Here is a 23,832-nt window from a genome sequence, read left to right as displayed (position 1 = left end):
CGGGAGCAGCGCGAGCAGGCACAACAGGGGGCACAGAAGGCAAAATGGGCAGCAGGGCACAGGGGAACACGGGCACAAGAACGGGGGACAAAAGGCAAGTGAGCAGCTGGGCAGAGATGAGCAAAAGGGCACGGAGACACTCAGAGAGCGCAGGTGGAGCTGCAGCGGGGGGGGGAGCGACCTACCTGGTAAGTTTGGTCAGCCCAAGACGGCGAGCCAAATCATCATGCACACTTGGAAAGTGTCCAAACCACTCCTCTGCCTGCTCTATGAACAGCCTAGCCCCGCCCTCCCCGCAAAACTGCCTCAACAGGGAAAAATAAAATGAAAATAACATTGCGTTATTATCATTTTGTTTTTCATTTTTTGCAATGCTGAAAGCAGTGGTGTGACGCTTCACCGCCCTTACAGAGGAGCCGACCCAGCCACAGAGGAATTGGGCTTCAGCTGGCTGGATTCGGGAGGTGGGAGACGTGCCTTGAAATCAGTAGTCTTTCGCCTGAATAGGGAGGTTTTGCATGTATTCAGTTGATAATGTGCGACAGAGAAATCTTAGTGAAGTAACCTGGCCAATTGTACGTCTCACCTGTTAACTCTCCGAACCTTCCTGAAGATGTATTATCACAGTGGTGTCACCACCCAGTAAAATATAAATACTTCTATAATAATAGAGGTTATCTTTTCTTTATTAAAATATAATTTGTTCCACAAGTAAGGCATTACTATTTATATTCTTTTCTTTCTTGCTGCTACCTCCTGATTCTATAAATACTCTGAAATGCAGACTGCATAAAATAAAACACTGTCACAGACTAGTGTTTTTTCTTTCAGCTGTGCACAAATCCAGACAATATACATAATCGTTTCTGCATCCAACAATTAGCTTTGTCCCACACATCACAGGTGAGGAAAAAACTTCTCCTGGAAGTTTGTAAGTAGACCTTAATAGTCCACACTCTGCCTCAAGGATCCACAGCGTCCCATCAGTTGAGGCCACTGCTACAAAACTTCCATTTGTTCCATCATAGGCACTGAAAGAAAATGGTGTTGCATAGACTTTTGCACTAGTATGAAACTTCCACTTCAAACTGCCACTCAAACTGAGGCAATATACAAATCCGTCATGTGACCCCAAAAATACTTCTTGCGCAGATACACCTGAGATACATGGTGTTGAAAATATCGGTCCATTCGTGGAAAAATGCCATATCTGCAAAAACAAATATAAAAAATTACTTCATGTTTCACAATCAAACAGATTTTATTTTAATGAAATGTAAAGCAAGGTTTCAAACACATCTACAGACTCATTAGTTATTAAAAATACTTTGGGTTATTAGCTGTAAAATTGAATGCTAAAAGAGGAAACCTCAACTTTAAAAGGATATTACATTTGTAAGTGATTTCATTTGCCGATTGCCATTATTTTAATACTAACCTCCAAATCTTTAGGGACATTTGATATAAAAACTCCAGTCGCATAATCAAATAGTCTTATATTCCTCTGTGTGTTTATTCTGCATGTGCCAGCAGCTTGGTACACACTGCTGTGAGCAGCTCCTTTAATCAAGTCTATGAAAAGAAATCCTTAACTACTTTGTTAAGAGAAGCTAAAGTTTGTACTCCGGGGTTGGCGATAAGATTAGTGAAGTTAATTAACTTGTAACATGTATGCTTTTTGAGTTTTTGAACTGCAGTTACTACTGACAATCCCATCAATAACTTTTTTTTTTAAACTAAATTGCATGTGCTTTTATAGGTTACGCCTCTTAAAATGGTGGAGGAGAGCATCATCGTTTGGCTCACATAGATGTATACAAACACCTCAAAGAATCATGTTTTTTTAACATCTCTGATTATCATGACCATCTTCCTGAGGGTTATATCTTAAAGAAGCCAACACACACAATTTCACTATGTTTTAATCCATGATTGCAACTGTTTTTAGGTCTTGCTGAGCCAATGCGCTTGCGCATTGCTCCGGCGAGATTCTAGTAAGCGGTCCGAAAAGTCTGCCAAAGCGGCAGATTAGACACAGTTCATGTGAGACAGGCGCGTGCACGAGGCCAGCCACGTCACACACCACAATTCGTCTGTACCTCAGCATCAGACTTCAAAGGCTGCTGCTCCCCCAATCAGACTTCAAAGGCTGCCGCTCCCCCGCATCAGACTTGAAAGGAATGCGTTCCTGTTCCCGCTCCCCCGCTCCCCTACAACAATGCCGAGAGCTTGTTTGTAATTGCTCATATTACCAAACTCACCGTTTGCACGATAACTGCCCGCACCTAGCCGCAACACCCTCCCTGTCCGCACTAAACTATTACTCCCTCTTAGAATAACCTCACCTTCCACACGATCCATTTTAGTAAGCTGATTATACAATGCCCATTCCTAGCCGTTATTCTTGCACAAATGTTCCTACAATCACGACACAAAATCCTACCAACCCAATATTTGACTTGCCCTCTCACGACCCTATTATAGCAGTACCCTTTTGGAATTCCTCGTTAAGATACCGCATAACAACCGTTGCTCACATAAATGCACACATAACACTTACCCGAACAATCTACCACTCAGCTTTGATAATTTAATGACGGCTCGTGCATGACTCCTGCACTTATGTGTTTTAAACGTTTGTGATAGTTTTATTACACTATCTCTCTGCCCGCAAGTGCACCGTGGATGCTTGAGTAGTGCTCCCTTTCCTTCTTCGTAAACGACATATTGTTTACGTATCCCGGCTCATGCATGACTCCTGCACTTATGTGTTGTTATAAACCTTTGTGATAGTTTATTGACACGATCTCACTGCCCGCAAGTGCACTGTGGACGCTTGATTAGTGTTCACTTTCCTCCTTTGTATACGGCATAGTGCTCACGTATCCCCGTCTAAATCAGTCTCGCTCTTCTTCCCCTTCTCCCATCTCAATGCCCACCCCGCCCACCTTTGGATCCTACATCGGGAAAACAACAAACTGTAAATACATGGCTACGTTCGTTTAAATTTCTGATTGCTATGCCACATGCGGCATCTTTTCTGACATGCTCTTTCTCTGCAACACTTCTATCTCTTGTCACCAACGTTTTTATTGATTCATTGTAACCAACTGTTGAATGTGATTGGGGGCGTGGCTAGCCGAGCAGCGAGATGGCCGCTCTTTGAGTGAGCTCCGCCGGCTACTCTAATTAATCCTGCAGTTATCCTGTTCCTGGTGCCTGCGGACCCCTGTTCTTCCCGGGTTCGCTTTAGCACACCCAGGGGATCCTTCGACCTGAATCTGGGGCGCGGAGGTGGCGCCCCTTCGGAACGGCGGAGACCGGCACATACACCGACCCGTGCGCCCGCCCGGCCCCTCGCCGGAAGTGCCTCTTCCTGGGCGTCGTGCGGCACTGTGGGCCGCGGCTGCGGAGGCCTCTTCTGGTCTGGCGGTCTCTGCGTGGGAACATCGCCTACCGGGGAGCTGCCGCACCACTTGACCCGAGAAGCCGCGAGTGCAGCCGTGGAGGGATTGACCAGGTGAGGGGCTGCGGGGGCCGACGCGGCTTGGCGATGCGGCCTGAGACGCCACGAGGAGCTCCGACGTCCATCCTAGGGAGCGCTGAGCTGCGGGAAGCCTGGGGAGTTGAAGTGAGGGACGCGCCGGCACTGCCTACATTGCTGCGGGGACCGGAGGGGTGAGAAGCGCGGCTGCGGCGGGACAGAGGGCTGCTTGGCATTCCACCCGCTTCGCCACCGCACCGGGACCTGCCCTCTGCCATCCAATTGGAGACTTGGTGTTTCGCCAGCCTCGCCGCCGCGCCTGAGCTTACCGTCCACCACATACCGCGAGGAGCGGACCTCCGCTCATATAATTGGGCGCTTTGCGGCCCTGGTCCCCGCAATTTCAGTTGCTGCTGATTTCCTGCCTGCGGCGTGGACTCGCCATTGCGGTACAAGTGCCCGCCATTTTGAGACCCGACGCCGCCCGCTGCGGTTCAGGGGTGCCACTGGGAAACTGCGCCCATCGTGCACACGGCTGGACTAGGCACTGACGTCCCACAACTACGCCTGGCACACCTGGCGCCACTTGGCCTGCTACACGTGGACTGCGCACTCCCTGAACACGACACTGGGTAGGCGCTGCCCCTTTGCGCAACCCGCGAAATTCATCCGTCTGCAGACATGGGGAAGAATGATGCCAAGCAGACTAAGATAAGCTTCGACAACAGGAAACCCCCGAAGAACCCGGCGTCGGAGTCGGACAGTGGCGCATCGTCATCGCAAGGGGCTACCCCGGACATTGACTTTGGGGCCCTCATTATGGAGGTCAGATCCAGCTTAAAGAGCATTGACGCCAAGCTTGATAATATGGCCTCACAACTTGAATCTGTGAAAACTAAGGTGGACGCCCACGAGACGAGACTGGATTGCCTTCAAAATAGACAAACTGAATGTTGCGAGTTCCAGCAGCAGGCCAAGCAACATATCACGTCGCTGGAGCGGGAAATCGATAATCTGCGTGCCAAGTCGGACGACTTGGAAGCACGTTCCAGAAGATCCAACATCCGCATTACAGGCATCCCGGAGACGACAAACATAGGAAAGATGGAATCGTTTGTGTCGGACCTCCTGCATGAACTGTTCGACCCGGATCTGTCCCCGGTTTTCACAGTGGAAAGGGCGCACAGATCCCTTGGGAAAAAGCCTCCGCCAGGCGCCCCTCCGCGACCCATCCTGGCTAAATTGCTCAACTACCAGGATAGAGACATCATCCTACGCTTGGCGAGAGAGAAGGGTAAGGTCACGCACCAGGGTAACCATATCTCCTTTTACCCGGACTTCACCCCACTTGTGCAGGCTGCCCGCAAGGAATTCCTGCCAGCAAAGAGAATTCTGCTGCAAGCTGGTGTGCCCTATTCCCTCCTTTACCCGGCGAAATTGAAGATTCAACACGAAAACACCTCTCACTTCTTCACGGACGCCAAATCTGCACTCAAGTTTGCTAAACACATCTGTGCTGGGGCCAGAAGGAAATCGCCACGACTTGAGGAAACGTCAGACCACCTCAGTGACAATGACTGAGGCACCTACGGCTTCCACCTGGTACAGCTGCAAATTTGTCTTGTTGATTCACGGTGGGAAACCCGAGTCGGCCTTGGACACGGGTATGTTGCTTCCGAACTGACCCATTGCGGGTAAGTCACTGGGACGCTCCTAAGTGCCAACCTGTAGCTGCTGCATCTGTGCTTTATTTGAGACTTTGATTACTCATTGACTTTGTGAACCTCGGGACGGGGGTACTGCTAGTGCCCAGGAACTTTAAAGTTTGACTGTAGCCACTCCGTACATACGGGGGTGTTTGCTGAGCACGCCACGCCTCATGGGGTGCCTCCCTTTGTTATTGATGTTGGGGTTTTTTCACGCGCTGCATGCCTGCTTTAGGGGTATGTCACGACCTGATTGGGGGGTTGCTGAGGGAGGGGGGTGGTGGGGGAAGTTTCGCAAGTTGCGAGTTTCAGTTTTGAACTGGTGCACTGTACTGCTATACATGCTTATCTGTTTGCGACCTTTGTTTGTAGCCATGACGCCTCGAAGGCTTTCTAGCTGTTGGGGATGGGGGCGAGGGGGAGGGCTTCGACACTTTCAGACGTTTTAAATGGGGGGAATTAAGCTCTGGACTTGGAATATTAGGGGCCTTGGGGATTTCAAGAAAGCCCGCTTGATGCATGGTATATTATCTAGGCATAATGTTGACATTTGCTTTTTGCAAGAAACACATCTTCATGTTACCCCTTCACCCCGTTTGAAAAATTCCCGATGGGCTCACGTTTACTCTTCTATTTACTCCAACTATGCGAGAGGCGTAGCCATACTCATTCGCAGAGGGTTGGATTGGCGTGAGCACTCTCAAGTGCGAGATGCAGAGGGGAGGTATGTCTTGCTGCATGGCTCTTTGCAGGGGCGACCCGTTGTTCTAGCTGCAGTCTATGGTCCCAATGTAGACGATCCCAACTTTTTCAGGAGTGTTTGGGCGGAGATTGCGTTGCTGGACTGCCAGACGATAGTGATGGGGGGTGATTTCAACACTGTACTGAATGATGACGTGGATCGAAGTGGGGTGAGCAGACCACAGCATGCTAGAGCGCGCCAGGCGATATTGGATGTCATGAGTGAAGGTATGCTATCTGATGTTTGGAGGGCCAGGTATCCGGGGGTCAAAGCGGGGACCTGCTATACTTGTCATAAAGCCGCTTGGTCCAGGTTAGACTTCTGGCTGGTGTCTCCTGAAGTTGCGACATGGGTGACGAATGTTGATATCTTGGCTAGATCTCTGTCGGACCATGCTCCGTGCATGTTGGAGCTGCGCCCCCCCGACACTGTGAACAGAGCGTTCCAATGGCACCTCCCACCACACGCGCTCACAGACCCGGTATTTGTAGAGGAGATTAGAGAAGACATTATTAAATACTTCACTGAGAATGTTGGGTCTGTCTCCTCTGAGGCCGTTGTATGGGATGCCTTTAAAGCTGTGATCAGAGGCCAATGTATAGCACGGAAAGCAGGGGTCCTACGCACCATCAGAGACACATTGGCTAAACTAGAGGGGGAACTGAGAGACCTTGATATCGCCTTTAGTTCTGACCCGTCGTTAGAAATTGCTGGTAATCTGAAAACCAAGTTATTAGCCTTCAATGAGGAAGCGGAGCGGGAGGTGCGATTCCTAGGGAAGCAGGCCGAGGCGCGCAGGTACGGAGAGGGAGACAGACCGAGCAGAACCCTTGCCAGGCTTATAGCTCCTCGCTCACAATCCAACTATATCCACACCATATATGATAGATCCGGCACTCTAGTGAGAGGCCAAGAGGCCGTGCTAGGTGCGTTCGCGGATTTTTATGCCACCCTCTACACCTCAAAACAACCCACGACACCCACATCACTGCGGGATTTTCTTGACTCGATTGCCCTCATATGGTTTAACAACAACCACAGACAATACATGGACCTCACCGTCACAGTACAAGATATCGCTCAGGTGATTAAAAGTATGCCGGCCAATAAAGCCCCTGGCCCTGATGGCCTAACTACGTCCTTCTATAAAACTTATGTCGATGAACTGGCACCGAGACTGCACTCCGTGTTTGTCGAGGCTCTTGAATTAAATTCCCTTCCGGACTCCATGCGTGAAGCTCTAATTATCACGCTACTTAAACCGGACAAGGATGAACAACAACTGGACTCATACAGGCCCCTTTCACTTATAAACGTGGATGCTAAAATCTACGCGAAGGTGATTGCAGATAGACTACAACCAATGCTGCCTATGATTGCGCTCCCTGACCAATCGGGATTCATCCCTGGCCGCGCGACATCACATAATCTCAGAACTATTTTCTCTGTCCTTCACTACCTGCACCCATCAGTACAGGCAGCGGTGGTGTTTCTAGACGCCACCAAAGCCTTCGACTCCTTAGAATGGCCTTACCTTTTTAGTGTTCTAAGGCGGATGGGCTTCAGTCAGAATTTCATTACCCTGATCAGGCTCCTGTATACGGAACCTAGAGCCAGGGTGAGTGTTAACGGGCTCGTTTCCAAGCCATTTACTATCTCAAGGGGTACCAGGCAGGGATGTCCTTTGTCCCCGCTCCTTTTTGCGATCGCGATGGAGCCGCTTGCGGCTCGAATACGGCAACATCATACTGCCAGAGGCATTAGTTTTAGCGCTAGGAGCCTGCTAATTTCGCTATACGCGGATGATGTCACTTTGTACGTCATTAACCCCAAAGACAACATGAGTCCGCTACTCCGAGAATTTGTGAGGTTTGAGGGACTGGCGGGGGTGTCCATCAACTGGTCAAAGTCGGTGGCCTTCCCCCTTACGGAGTGCACGGTTCGCCCTGCTCCGGACTACCCCCTCAAGTGGGAGTCGGAAGCGGTCAAATATTTGGGTGTCTGGATCAGCCGGGATGTACAGGAGCTGTGGTCACTAAATTTCGGGAGAGCGGTGGACTGGCTTGAAGGAAAGATTGAGGTCTGGAACAAATTACCTCTGTCCCTAGTTGCTAGGATTGCACTGGCGAAAATGGTGGTCCTCCCCAAGTTTATATATTTGTTCGTAAACATACCACTGCCGATGACAGCACACTTCCACACTCGCATCCGCTCGCTGCTGCTGAAGTTGGTGTGGGCCGGTGGACAGGCCAGAGTCTCCTGGGACCTGCTCACACTTCCGCTCCGACAAGGGGGCCTGGGTGCCCCTGACTTGAAGCTATACTCTCTTTGTGCACAGGCTCAGTTCCTACATTTCTGGGCCTATCCCACTCCCTTCCAGCCACATGCGGCGGTGGAGCTAGCTGTGGTCGCCCCCTTGCCATTACGAGTGGCACTATACGGGAAAGTTACTTGCCCGTCGCGAGAGGTGGACACAGTGGAAATGGTCCGCTGGGCCTGGCGCGAGCTTCAGAAACGGGCCGGGCTCTCCTTGCTTTACGCGCCGGCTGTCCCCTTGAGGGGTAACCCTATGTTACCTTGTCTGACAGCCAGAGGGGACGTCCTCACGATCCGTGGAAACCGACTTCTCACCTTTGCTGACCTATATCCTGACGGCACTTTCTTTGAGATGGCCGCCAGTGGGGACGACCAGCCCGACTCTTTTGCAGATATGCTCCTGTACCATTCCCTTAGGGAATCATGCAAGAAGCTAGGCCCACGATTCCCGGAGGAACCGTGCACGCTGTCCGCCCTCCAAAACCTGCTTTCGCGACCTTCCCCCAAAAAGCTGGTATCTAGACTGTATAATTGCATACAGGAACAGGCGCCATTGACGGTGGCCACAGCCAGAAAAGCTTGGGCTGAGGACCTGGAAGACCAGCTGTCGGACGACACATGGGAGTACTGCTGTAAGCAGCTCACGGCACTTTCTCCGAACTATCGGCTGCGGCTAATCCACTTCAAATTCCTGCACCGATATTATCGGACGCCGACACTTTTACACCGGATGGGCGTCCGTGCGGACACCTCTTGCTGGAAATGTGGAGGGGAGGGTGCGTCCTTTATACATGTGGCTTGGAGTTGCCCCAAACTGGGTGCATACTGGTCGGAGATTTTCACTGCCATCAATCAAATCATACATAGGACCGACGCGCCGACCCCATTACTGGGTCTGCTAGGATACGTTAAGGACACTGAACCCTGCGACAGGAAACTACATGCATTACTTCTTTTGTATGCCAAAAGACAAATCGCATTACACTGGGGCAGGTCGGCTCTCCCCTCTTTCCAGGGCTGGATCAGGGATGTGACATACGGTCATTCACAACTGACGCACTACTGGGAGACTATGCCCACCGCTTCCAGACCTACTGATATATGGGACCCGTTTCTTCAGTGGACTAGGGAACGCGCGAGCTCGGACACCCCAGGTACGTCACCTGCTGCGAGTGTTTCAGATGATATGGGTTAATGTGTACTCTGCGTGGTTGAGGGATTGCCGTCCCATGGACACGCGCTGGCGCGGACCGACCCTGCACTGGCACACACTCTGCGCTTGCGATCCCCTCTGCCCCCGGATATGTCACTGACCCCCCTCTCCCACTGGCCCTCTAGTGACCTCACTTCTGCCCCTCCCACCCCTCCCCCCCCGCCCCCCTAACCTATATGTGCACAACATGGATATTGCCACATACCCGCCCTAGCTGTGGCTGGCCCTCCTTCGAGGCAATCCAGCGCGGGACCATGGGACCTCATTGATAGCTGAGATGTTGTATGGCTCTATTAACACGTACTTGCACCTTTGACTGTTGTTTTTTTTTTTTTTTTCTTTTTGGTCTTTGTTTGTTGGGGGGACATGTTGGGAGAAAAACGGTGCTGTATGACACATCCTTTTCGCATGCCGCTGCAGCTGGTTGTTGACCGCTGCTTGCACAGAGGCGGCTTGATTGTTTCCTGATGCCTTTAAATGCCAAACGCACTGTGAGAAAAGTAAGACCGTTTACTCGCTGAAGTTGCACTGCATATGATCAAGATGTTATTGTGTTCAATGTCTGCCTAGGAAGGTTGGGTCCGGCCGGATAATGGCCCCTATTCTATATTCTTGTACCTTGTGCATTCTATATCTGATAGCGGCCTGCCTCCGGGTTGTTGGCGTGACGCAGTGTGAACCTTCTACCTCATTTATTCACAATAAATGTCTTACACCAAAAAAAAAACAAACAAAAAAAAACTGTTGAATGTGATTACTGCTGCATATTGCTTCCCTCTCTTTTTTCCTCATGCTAGGGCACAAATGTTTTATCGCGCCCCTTCCACCCCATACGCTTGGAAAACCTCTTGAACCTTACATGAAATCTGCCAAACTCCTAAATAATTTCTTTGCGACCACTCGCCACACAAATCTCAGGGATATATATTATCAAAATGCAACCTATGAATGTATAACCTTAATGTAATGTCAATATGGTTTTTCCATCATGTACTTTGTTGCTGTCCATATACCTCCTTCTGATGTTGTCTATATAACTTCTACATGGTTGAATGCCTATGCCACTCTAGCTTCACACCCAATATTCCATCTGATAACGTTTGCACTCTCCTGTACCTTCCGTTTCCTATCTAAATTGACCTGATCAAATATGTACTAATATGATACACGTCACTACTGTTCTCATGCTTCCCACCACCACCTCTCCACGTCTCTTTACTCTCCTCACAACCCTCACCCTCACACCCCTCTCACCCTCACTGACCCTCACCCTCACACCCCCTCACCCTCACCCTCACTCTCACACACCCTCGCACCCCTTCACCCTCACACCCTCACCCACCTTCACCCACCCTCACAACCCCCTCACCCCCACAACCCTCTCAACCTCACACACCTTCACCCTCACTCACTCACCCTCACAACCCTCTCACCCTTACACACCCAACCTCACACCCTCACCCTCACACACCCTCACACACCCTCACCCTCACACACCCTCACCCTCACTCACCCTCACACACCCTCACCAGCAAAGCATAACAAAACATAGCATAACAAAACAAAGCATAGCATAACAAACAAAGCATAGGATAGCAAAACATAGCATAGCATAACAAAACAAAGCATAGGATAGCAACACATAGCATAGCATAACAAAACAAAGCATAGGATAGCAAAACAAAACATAGCATAACAAAAAAAACGTAGCATAGCAAAACACAACAACGCATAGCATAACAAAACACAACAAAACATAGCATAGCATAACAAAACACAGCATAACAAAACAAAGCATAGCATAACATAACATAACATAGCATAGCCAAACAAAACATAGCATAGTATTACAAAACATAGCATAGCATAACAAAACACAACAAAACATAGCATGAGATAACAAAACATAGCATAACATAACAAAACAAAGCTTAGCATAACAAAACATAGCATAACAAAACATAGCATAGCATAACAAAACATAGTATACATAACAAAACATAGCATAGCAAAGCATAGCAAAACATAGCATAGCATAACAAAACACAACAAAACATAGCATAACAAAGCACAACATAGCATAGCACAACAAAACAAAGCTTAGCATAGCACAACAAAACAAAGCTTAGCATAGCATAACAAAACATAGCATAACAAAACATAGCAAAACAAAGCATAGCATAATAAAACACAACGAAATATAGGATAGCATAACAAAGCATAGCATAGCAAAACACAACAAAACATAGCATAGCATAACAAAACACAACAAAACATAGCATAACAAAACAAAGCATAGGACAGCAAACCTAAACATAGCATAGCATAACAAAACAAAGCAAAGGATAGCAAAACAAAACTTAGCATAACAAAACATAGCATAACATAACAAAACATAGCATAACAAAACACAACAACACATAGCATAACAAGACATAGCAAAACACAACAAAACATAGCATAGCTTAACAAAACACAACAGAACAGCATAACAAAACAAAACATATAATAACATAGCAAAACATAGCATAGCATACCAAACACAACAAAACATAGCATAGCATAACAAAACATAGCATAGGAAAACAAAGCATAGCATAGCAAAACATAGCATAAAATAGCAAAACATAGCATAGCATAACAAAACATAGCATAGCATAACAAATCAAAGCATAGGATAGCAAAACATAGCATAGCATAACAAAACACAGCATAGCATAACAAATCAAAGCATAGGATAGCAAAACATAGCATAGCAAAACAAAACATAGGATAGCAAAATAAAACATAGCATAGCATACGGCATCACTCACCACCACCACAGCATCACTCAGGGGCACCACAGCATCACTCAGGGGAACCACAACATCACTATGCGCTACTACTGCATCACTGAACGCCACAGCATCACTCGTTCGCCATCAAAACATCACTCAGCGCCACCACAGCATCAATCTGTGCAACCATTCAACAACAACTGGTTCAAATATGTTCTCTCAATGTTTCAAGCTTTATTGCAAATGTAACAAAAAGATGTTAATATTTCACTTCTGTTCTTGGATTTTTGTCACAATAAAATACACTGAACATAATCTTCACAAAAGTTATTTACAAAAGTTTAAGCTACTGCCATTATAAATTACAATACATTTTATTTAAGTATCAATTATTTAAAAAAATTAAAAGCCATTGTTATTTGTAATATCAAAACATGCAAGTCACGTAAATACAACACATATTGCATTACAAATGCTAAAGGTGTCACATTTGCGAAAGTTATAACTATTGGCATTGTAAATGACAAAGCTATTAATTTTGCTATTTTCAAAAACAAAACATAAATAAAAAATGTGTCATTTACAATACCATTAGCTCAAACTTTCCTAATGCAAGACCTATTGCATTGCAAATGCTTGTTTTGTGATTATTGTATTGATTATGTTGGTTTGATCCCTGCAAGCAAGGGAGTATGTTGGATTTAGGAAGCCAACTAAACTTGTGCCTTGTATGTTGTATGTAGTGTCGGTGACACTTGAAATTACCAGACTAATTGTTTGGCCCATGTCAGTACAATCCAAGCAGTACTTGCAATATTGAAAGCAGATTCTGGTGTGAGGTAATTTACTACAGACAGTTAGCAAATATGTGACTAAAGGTTGATCTAAAGAAAACATGAAGAGAAAGAGAAAAATAATAAATGGGGAGGGCAACAGGGATCCCTTTCCCAGAGGAACCAGGGGCGTCTATCAGAGACATTGCAAGAGTGTCACATCTCCATTTGAATCAATAAAGGCCAGCATAAAGGCTGATTTTTTATGGCTAGATTGGATAGATTTGTGGAAAGGATTATTAAGGAATTTATTGCGTGTACTATCAGTTTTATGTTACACAGAACAAGCACTCCACTTGTGGTGTTGTTGGAGCCACCAGGATTAGGGTGAGTCCACGTGTGTTTTGACAATCTAGGGACAGTTAATTTAAGCAGATTGTATTGCTAAATATATTGGATTTGGTGGTTCATATATCCACTTCCTGCAGTGAAAGTTGACCACTGGAAGGCTAACAAAATTCTTGTTTGTTATAGTTCAGAGATAAGCCTTTTCTAGTGTGATAGCCATGCCCATGGATTGCAGTTTGTCTCTCAACTGATAAACCAAGTTTAGAGATGCAAAACACAATACATAAAAGAACAGTGTTTTATCAGCCATAAGGCAGTTGCTCCTTAACAACCTGCTACAGATCGCGATGGAGAGTGGTAAGGAGGGTAAATAAGTTGTGATGAGCATGACTTGTACTTGAGTGTGGGCCACACAGCCCTGTAATGGGAGAAATCCCTCTGCTGTTCTTAAAGGGAGGAAGTCAAAAACATTATTGCTTGTCCAGGGTGGATGGAAAAGTCTGATATTCTGATTGTCGGAGACCGAAGGAGGGTCGGACCACGTTGCAGCAAGAGTGCACCACAGGCTAGGCCTGAGGAGGCCTTTGCCAGAGGCCAGATCCCATCAGAGGCTGGCTGGGCCCCCTCTTTCTTCACCGTACTGAAAGCCGCACCAGTTCTGAGATTTAATTTCTGACATTAGTCTTGGGTTCCTGTTGCATTTAATGTCTAAATGGACGTTACGAGGTAAGAACAGGTAGAATATCTAAATCTGATAAGGTTTCAATGAATATATTTCTGGAAAACGTGATGTGCATTTATAATGATGAAATAGCTAGTACTGAATTGCCATTATGAGCAGGAATGGTGTGGCATACCCTGTTGATTGGTGGTCTGCACAGGGCACAATAGGGCCGACTTTTCTGGTGGCACAGTCTATCCTGCTGATCAAACGGGTGTGGCTTATAAAGCCACGCCTTCAAGAGGCTGCTCAAGTCTCAGGAGACACCTGACTCAGTTTCAGTGGCCCAAACTGCAGCCTCAGCAGCCCGGCTTGCCATTGTTGTACTTCACTACTCCAGCAGCATAGCCCCTTCATGATCTACCAGTTCTACCTCCCTTTAATATGTCTCATGGGAAGCAGTGACTCCTAGTGACCATGACCCAGACCTGGCCCTGACAAAATACATTTGTTGAACACGAAACTGATGAATCTAAAGTCTCTTCTTGATTCAATTTTTAACTCTGATATAAAATATTTAATTTGTTTGAATCTGCATTGCAAAGCTTAGGGGAGAGTATTTCTAAGATCAATGCAATTATGTCATTAGAAAAGCATAGTAAAAGGAGATTAACTAATAATTCCACTTAGACTGATCCCGTACCATATACCGGATATCAACAGCTCAATTTGTCATGGGCAGTGCTTAGCTCTACCTATGAGGCCAATATCTAAATATGTATTGATCCTGCTGAAACCCTTATGGTTGGAAAGAGATGTAGAGGCGCTGAGCAATTTGGTGTAAATGTTTTGAAGGGCAACTGATACTAAGTTTTGTGCAATTTAGTTTATAATATATTTTTGTTATGCAGATGATTACCGACATGTACAGAATGTCAAAAGATAATAAACCCCGTTAAAACATTACACAGTTTGGAACATCCCATCTTAATAGCACCTGTGAAATTTAAATTATTTCCATCTTTCACAATTAAACAAAACTGTCAACGCTGTCATTCAAGAATGTCTTTCTAGACGGAGTTATGGGTGCAAGGATGGAGGGAAAGAAGCCCTGAGTGAGAGAGAGAACATGAAAACAGCAAATGCTTCTAATTGGAAAGCCAAGCACTGTAGCACCTCAACTGCATGCAAACAACTCTGCAATAGTGCTCTCTCTGCTCTGGCAACAGTATGGGGTTCAAACGTCTCACACCGTTCCACTGTTGCTATACAAGTAGTCACGGATGTCTCCCTGCTGATCTGGGCTTATACAATGTACAATCCCTTTCTTAGCATATTACATCAGAGGTCAAAGGGGCTTGACTAAACTGTTGATCTCTGACGGAACATCAGCTGGGGGCGGTATTGTTACCTGACCACAATCTCGATTTCATCCATTAACAGAAACAACACTTGCTACTGCGAAAGCAATACCATGTGCATATAAAATATTATACGAAAATCGCGACAGAAGAAGAGTACGCATCACAGCACTGATATTTAGCGACTATCTGCAAGTCACAAACATAAATCACTGGGCCCTGTCAGGGTGAGGTGCCTTGATCTACAAATTACATAGCAGCCGCTCACAATCACAAACAATATGTATTCTTTATCATCCCAAAATGCCACCGTAGCAATTTTAAAACAAGTTTTAGATTTTATTGTACAAGTTATCATTGATTATAAACGGGCTTTAACATTGGGAGATTTCAATACGCATTTTGACTCTTTCAAAAACAGGTAGGTGACTGACTTCCTGCGCTCAGTGACATCACTAGGTCTTAAAAAGGTGGTTGAGAAACTAAGCAACTTATTTTTTTATTTTTTTTTTAGAACAAATTTTATTGTCAAAGTTGCAAATGCAGCACAGGGCCCTGCCACCCAGGGGAACCTGTCACAGGAAACATCACAAGATCATAACAGGACCTGCTATTAACAGCAAGCTCGTCATCCCCTACCACCCAAACAGGAATCTCCGCTCCTCTGAGGCTCTTCTGGCAGTGGTTCCTCGAGTAAAGAGAGCCAGATCCGGGGGTAGGCTGTTCTCAGTGAATACCGCTAAACTTTGGAACACCCTCCCCCTCTCACTCCGTTCCAACCCGGACCTGCTGTCATTCCGCAAAAAACTGAAGACTTTACTATTCACCCAAGCCTCCGAGCTCTAATGTGTCACGTCACCTGTCCCTTTGATTCTTACCCCCAGCGCTTGGACGCCCCCGGGCAGCAATCGCGCTCAATAAATCTATTTCCATTCCATTCCATTCCATCATCAGCATTTGACTTTTCCACTGTATAAACATACACTACAAAGAAAACATGAAACCCCCCTAACCCACCCACTCCCCCTCCCAGCTGCCCCCCGAACCCCAACTCCCTTTCCCACCCCTTTCCCCTCCCGCACCCCTTCCCCCCCACAGTCGCACAGCTTTCAAGAAGACCAGGGAAAAATAACAAAGAAAAGAAGTCCACACCGAACATATATTATGCTATATGTAGAATCGAGCCCCTATAGTCCATACATCCGGTCTGCACCATATTCCAGACTCTTTAATGCAGCCCCCCTCACTCATCCAGAGGGAGAACATCCTGCTCCACCGGAGGCTCCAATCACACCACCCTGTAATCTGCCCAGCATTTCCAAATTTTAAAATGCTTCCGAGGGCAACCCTTAGCAATATAAATCGGGCGCTCCAAACCCATATAAAAATCAAGGCCCCTCTTCCAGATCGTCATCTTAGGGTGCACGGGGATCCTTCCACCCTTGGGCTATGTCTCTCTTAACAGTGGTAAGGCCTAGTAACATCAGGTGTCTTTTATACAAGTTGCCCCCGACCCCATCCATCACATGCAATAAGGCAAACAGCGGCGTATGTGGGAGCTCCCACCCCAACAACTCCGCTAAGCAGGCCAACACTCCCCTTCAGAAACGCGCTACAATCCCGCAACTCCATTCCGTGTGGAGGAATGTCCCTTCTTTGCTCTGGTAGCGAAGACAAGCCGGCGAGGCTATCAGGCCCGCCATGAACAGACAAACTCTTGTATAATAGACCCTATGCAGGAATTTGAACTGGACCAAGCGGAGGCGCATAGCAATAGCCGTGCCCCGAGGTGAGGCCAGCGCCTCCCTCCAGTCCTCCTCCTCCAACTCCCCCACATCTTCCTCCCAGTGTTCCCTGAGTTTCTGAAGTGTGGGAGGACTATGGATGACCAGTGTTTGGTATATGCGTGAAACCCCATAAACACTTTCGCTTCCAGGGGATTGAAGTCCGGCAATGTCTCCAGACCCACCAGGCTGGGGGTAGGTCTTCGTGGCGAAACTGAAGGTAGCGAGAAAAGTGGGGCGCGGGGTCAGTTTCCAGATGAGGAATACCAACCGACTAGCTGTGGGCAGTGCATTACGCAGGGGCGCAGTGTAGAGGATAGTATGAAGCGTATGAGGGCCCATCAAAAAGCGCTCCATGGCATAAGCCGGATCCGCACGGTCACCATACCACCATTCATTCAACACCAACAAATGGGAGGCCTGATAGTAGGAAAGAACGTCCGACGTGGCCAGTCCACCACAATAGGTGGAGAGGAAGCACGTGCGCAATGCTACCCGGACCACACCCCCCTCCCACAAGAATTGTCCCAGGTGAGAATTGACCTGACGAAACCAGCTCGGGGGAATCTGAAGGGGTGATTCTGGAGCTGATACAGCAGGCGCAGGAGCGCCACCATCTTAAAGATGGCCGATCTACCATAAATGGTAGGTGGCATACGCGCCCAGGTCTTCATGTCCGCACGTACCCGGTCCCACACTGGCACCAAGTTCCGTTCCCAGGACACAGCCGGGGCATCCGACAGGAAGACCCCCAAATACTGGAGCCCTCCAACCACTACCTGAAGCGAAGCGGCCCAACTACCCTCCGCCGGCGTCTGCTCGCCAAGACCCACAGGGTAGACTTGCGGGGATTCATATATAAGCCTGAGTTCTCACCAAAAATCTGTAGAATTTCGAGAAGGCGCGGCCCGAGCTATGTAAGGCAGTAAGGAAGAAGAGGACGTCATCTGCGTAGAGCGCAACGCTGTCCGACGGACTCCCCTCCCAATCGAACCCATGCAGCTGAGCGTCTATCCGCACCCACGCGGCGAGGAGCTCCATGGCCAAGGCAAACAGGTAAGGCGATAACGGACACCCCTGTCGGGTGCCGCACCGAATGTGAAATTTTTTTCTTTTCTTTTTCTTTTGGGACTTTTATAGCGCAACGGCTACTCCAAAGGAGTGTCCCGGCGCTTTGAGCTCCAAACCATGAAAAAGAGCAAAAACACAACAGTAACATAAAAGGGGCACCCGGAGGGAAAATTATCCAGCAAACAACCAGGTTTTCAAATCTTTCCTGAAGACAAGCAGATTAGAGGTGTTCCGCAGGGACAACGGTAGCGAGTTCTATAGCTTAGGAGCAAGGAAGCTGAAAGACCGGCCGCCTAGCCGAGCCTTTTTAATGCGTGGTACCCGAGCCAAGGCCAAAGTTTCTGACCTGAGGGCTCGTGCAGGTCGATAGAAGTCCAACCTCCTCTGAAGATACTTGGCACCAGTGCCATGTAAGGCCTTATGGGCAAGAGTCATGGTCTTAAACAGTATCCTCTTCCGCACCGGAAGCCAGTGGAGGGATACAAGAAGATTAGAGGCACTAGTGCGACGATGAAGGCCAAAAATGGCACGCGCAGCAGCGTTCTGGGTGATCTGCAGACGTTGGAGGAGATATTCAGGCAGGCCCAAATACAGAACATTGGCATAGTCCAATCTGGACCCTATGAGGGCCTGAACAGTGATCCTCCGATGTTGCTCCGAAAGAAGGGGGAAAAACTTGCGCAACATTCTGAGGATCCCAAAACAAGTTCCCGTAAGGGTAGAAACCTGGGATTTGAGCGACAGCTCGTTATCAATTTTGACTCCCAGGTTTTTGGCCCACTTGGAGGACTGTGTGGGAGGGAACATGTCGGCAGGCCACCATCCTCGCCAGTCTGGTTCAGAGGGGCATCCGAAGAATAGTATTTCGGACTTGTCCGAGTTACACTTGAGGCTGTTTTGTGAAAACCAGCTAAAAACAGCCCCAAGGCACTCGCGGATCCCTTCGCCATCAAACTCTTCACCCTTGCGACAGGTGAAGAGGAGCTGAGTGTCGTCAGCATAAGAGACGACCCGGGCCCCATAGGACTCCGCCAATGTCGCCAGAGGGGTCATCAAGATGTTAAAAAGAGTGGGGCTCAGGATAGAGCCCTGAGGCACTCCGACTCCCAATGGCCGCATCTCGGCGGATCCGGGTGGGACCCAGACCGTCTGGCGGCGGTTGGCCAAAAAGGAAGAAAACCAGTTGAGCACCGTCCCCCCTAGCCCGATGTCATGGAGCCTAGTGAGGAGATCCTCATGGGGGACGGTGTCAAACGCCGCCGACAGGTCTAGCATGACTAACAACACCCTGCCTCCCATGTCCAGCACCTCTCTAACGATCTCCGAGACTTCCAAGAGCGCCGTCTCGGTGCTTAAGTTGGAACGGAATCCCGATTGGGATTCATGGAGCAGATCATTAGACTCCAAAAAGTTGGACAGCACGCTGTGCACGTGCTTTTCCAAGATCTTGGTCAGTGCTGGAAGGAGCGAGATTGGTCTGTAGTTGGAGGGTGCCTCTGGGTCAAGATTGGGTTTCTTGATCAGAGGGATGACCATGGCTTGCTTCCAGGTCTGAGGCAGAAAGCCCTCGCTCAAGGATAGATTCAGGATGGGATTGGCAATAGGGTTTATGGCATCTGCCACTTTTGCCAGAAATTTTGCCGGGCAGGGATCTAATGGTGAGCCCGACTTGAGGTTCCTCATCAGGGTTAAAGATGTTGCAGCCGAGAGAGGAGGAAAATCAAGCAGAACTGGGCCCGGGGGAGAGAGAGACGCTGCCTCAATCGGCATCACAGACATATCATCTGGGTCTTTCTGCGGGAAAGAGACCTGGATTTGCCTAATTTTGGTGGTAAAAAAATTGGCAATAGTGTTAGCCCAGGTCTCTGCCGGAGCACCCTGAGTAGAGATGGACCGGGGGCTAGTAAATTCACGCACGATTGAGAAGATCTCCTTACAGGAGTTCGCAGCATCGTCAATCCTTTTGGCAAGATACCGTTTCTTGCTCTGAAGGACAAGTTCATGGTATGACCTCATCGTTGTTTTATATCGTTGTTTGGCCTCGGGCTCATACTGGGCTCTCCACGCACGCTCTACCACTTTGCATTGCCTACGGGCAAGGGCTAGTTCCTCCGTGTACCAGGGGGCAGAAACCCGCCGAGCAGCGGACCTGGGAGGCTGTAAGGGAGCGAACTCATTTAGTCTGGCAAGAAGCCAGGATTGCAAGCTCTCCAGATCTTTCTCCAGATCCCCAGTGCAGACCACAGGGTGATCAATCAGAGCATGTGTGAGCATATCTGAGGTCACCCGATGAAGTGTCCTATAGCTGCTGCCCTGCTGCCTCGTGGCGCTAGCGAGGGAGGCCGAGATAGAATGAATTTCGAAGTGGGCCAGAAAGTGATCAGACCACACGATTGGCAAAAGTGTAACATTCATGACAGGTATGGTGGAAAAAACCTGATCAAGTGTGTGGCCTTTATCGTGAGTTGGACCAGAAAGATAAGGGGAAAGACCCAAGGTAGATGCGATATCCAGCAATTTAATGGCATTTTGGTCATTGTGGTCGTCCATATGGAAGTTGAAATCTCCCGCAAGTAGGCATTGCTCCGATCTCAGGACAAGGACCGACATGACCTGTTGAAGGTCATCAAGAAAGGAGCCCACAGGGCCAGGGGGTCTATAAACAATCAAGCCCTTCAGTGCTTGTTGCGGCGATAAGGAGATGGTAAAGGCTAATGAATCAGCCCCTTCGATGGTGTGAGTATGCGTGACCGTGCACGGAAAAGAGTTCTTCACAACCAAGGCAACTCCTCCACCTCTGCCCTTGTCTCTATCCTGTCGGTGGATGGTGTAATCAGTGGGAATAGCAGCCACTATGTCCGGGTTGGAGGAATCATTAAGCCATGTCTCGGTGAGCATCAGACAGGTGGGACTGGTAGTTGACAAGAGAAATGTGGAGGAGACCGCTCTCGCTACCCGAACCGAAGCTGTCAAGTCTGTATACAAGAGACATATAAAGGAGAGGAAGCGGGGGCCCAGGTTAAGCCGCGGGAGTAATGAAAACAAATATACCCAACTAAGGGAATCAAACGCTCTGTCGATATCGGCCAAAAGAAGCCCCGCCTGCTGCCCCGTGTCCCTAATCGCCTCCATCGCCACGTGGGCCCGTCTAATGTTGTGTCTGGTCGCCCTTTGTGGCATAAAGCCAGCCTGATCGGGATGGACCAGGTTCGATATATACGGGAGGAGCCTATTGGCCAACGCCTTGGCCAGCACTTTGGTTTCCACGTTGAGAAGCGAGATGGGGCGATAAGAGGAATGTTGTTCTGGGGGTCGTCCCGGCTTGTGGAACACCACCACCTCCGCGTGCCGCCAGTCTGGGAGAAGCCTGCCCTGATCCCTAGCCTCCTCCAGGGCCGCCCGATAGTGAGGGGCCAGTTGGGTATTATATATCACTAAGAATTCACTGGGGAACCCATTCGGACCGGGGGCCTTTCCGGGGTTTAGCTCTCCCAGTGCAGTGCCCAGTTCCTCGGCTGTCAAGGGAAGGTCTAACTTGTCGCATACATCATCTGACACTGCCTTAGGAGGCAGGTCCGCCAGGAATTTATCAATCTGGGCAGGCAGGAGGCACTCCCGTGGGGCATGGACCTCCTCATAATACTGTGCAAAGCTTTAAGCAAGACTACCGGGATCCTTCAACGGTTCCCCTGCATCATCCAGCAGCCCTGGTAACTGTTGCGCACGAAAAGCCCCTTGACATAGCCTATGCAACAATTTGCTGGACTTATCTCCCCACTAGCAGATTCTACTACGTGTGGCTAGCCATACCTGACGAGCCTCGTCCATAAGCAGCGCGGCATAGGACTGCTGTGCCAGCAGGAGTTGGCTCAAATCACAAGCCGCCCCATCGTCTACTACAGCACTCCAAGGCCTCCACCTCAGCCTCTGCACGCACCAGTGCCTCCTGTTTCCGCCTCCGCGTTTCCACACACCAGGAAATGTCTACACCCCTCAATGTGGGTTTCAAGGCATCCCATAGCGTCGTGGCCCCCTCGACCGAGCCCACGTTAGAAGTAAGGTATGCTGACAGCGCCTCGCGCACATGTTGCCTGTAGTCCTCCTGCTGAAGATGCCACCCCGACAAACGCCACCAAAACGACTGTCTCCCCCAACCCAGCTGTAACTCCACTGACACTGGGGAATGATCCGAGAGACCCCGGGGATGGATTGTCGCCAACTCTAGGCATATCACCCTCGCCCTGGGAATGAAAATGTAGTAAAGTCTCGAAAAGGACCCATGCACTGCCGAAACATACGTATATTCGCGCGTAGCATCATGAATATGCCTCCATGAATCAATCCAGTCCATACCAGCCACAAATCCCTGCAGCTTCGAGGGGCGGCCCACCGGCACCTCGCCCCCCGCCGGAATCTGTCCCTAGCCGTATCCATGACATCATTCCAGTCACCACCAATTGCCATCAGCACATCCGGGATATCAGCCCAAACAGCATAAAGCTTCTCTATAAGGGAGCATTGCAAAGGCGGTGGGGCATATACACAACCCAAGACTACGGGAACTCCTCCCACCACACCCTGTATCACTACATACCGCGCCTGCGCATCCTGCCAGAGTCTCGTGTGAGTGTAAGGGACCCTACGATGGACAAGGATAGCAACACCCCTGGACCCCCATGCAAACCCAGCATGATAAACCTGTTGGTAGCCAAACCTTTGCAAGCACAGCACCTTCGTACCCAATAGGTACGTTTCCTGGACCAGAAGGATATCAGCCCCTAGGCGCTTCGCTAGCAGCAACACAGCCCCTCGCTTGATCTTATCCAAAAGACCCCGAACATTCCAGCTAAGGACACGCAGGTTGCCCGGAGCCCCAGGGGGCACATCAACACAAGGCATCATCTGGGAGTCGCTTCAAGGAATACATGGACATTCGGACAAAGGAACAAAACAGAACTCAAAAATCCGCCCCCCCAAGCTGTGCAACCCCGAACCCCAACCAGACCCACCCCAAACCAGAAACTCCCGACCCCAACCCCCCACCCCCCACCCCCATACCTCAAAACCGTTGAAGTATCTGTCGTGGCCAGGTGGGTGCCCCTGCCCCAACACAGGTCCTGAGGCCCCCTGCCAATGGATCCCCTCCCAACAAGCCATAGCACCGAGACCTACCCTCACCCGCCGCCAACCCCTAAGAAAAAGGGGGGGGGGGGAGAGAGCGGCCCACATCAAAAACCTTTCTGCCCCCACAGCCAGCAATTTAAGAACAGAGCCAAACCTTGGCAGTATACAGGGCCTAAGCAGAGCATCGCAGAACATACATAGCAAACCAAACCCAAAAACACTGCTCAATGTTCGAATGCTGAGGGTCTCGAATCCACTGCCCCTCCAAGGCCAGAACGCTGCTGTGATCTGGACCACCAGTTCCCCTCCCGGCAGGAACTCCGATTGTTCCCAGACAGAGCTCCCCCATCCGAGGAGTCAGCATGCTGTCTAGGCGGAGTATGCGGCCGCACCCGCACAGTTTTGTCAGTCCACTAGAAAACCTCCTCCGGCGTCTCAAAGAAATGCGTGCGCGATTGGAACACTACCCGCA

The 23,832-nt window shown here is 48.9% G+C and overlaps 1 protein-coding gene across 2 annotated transcripts in view; it reads right to left on the bottom strand.

Annotated features, from left to right (window-relative positions):
* Window positions 1-668: 668 nt before the first annotated feature.
* The window catches only part of AASDH (aminoadipate-semialdehyde dehydrogenase), a 630,945-nt gene continuing 607,781 nt past the window's right edge, over window positions 669-23,832 (bottom strand). For both annotated transcript variants that reach the window (XM_086962613.1, XM_086962614.1), the window contains exon 15: window positions 669-1,210. In XM_086962613.1, the coding sequence (XP_086818739.1) occupies window positions 806-1,210 (405 nt within the window). In that variant the 3' untranslated portion in view covers window positions 669-805. The remainder of the gene's footprint in view (window positions 1,211-23,832) is intronic.

The sequence above is a fragment of the Lissotriton vulgaris genome, chromosome 3_1 (assembly GCF_964263255.1).
Source record: "Lissotriton vulgaris chromosome 3_1, aLisVul1.2, whole genome shotgun sequence".
NCBI lineage: Eukaryota > Metazoa > Chordata > Amphibia > Caudata > Salamandridae > Lissotriton > Lissotriton vulgaris.
Note: the sequence above shows the minus strand (reverse complement) of the source record. Positions and strands in the feature narration are given on the sequence as shown.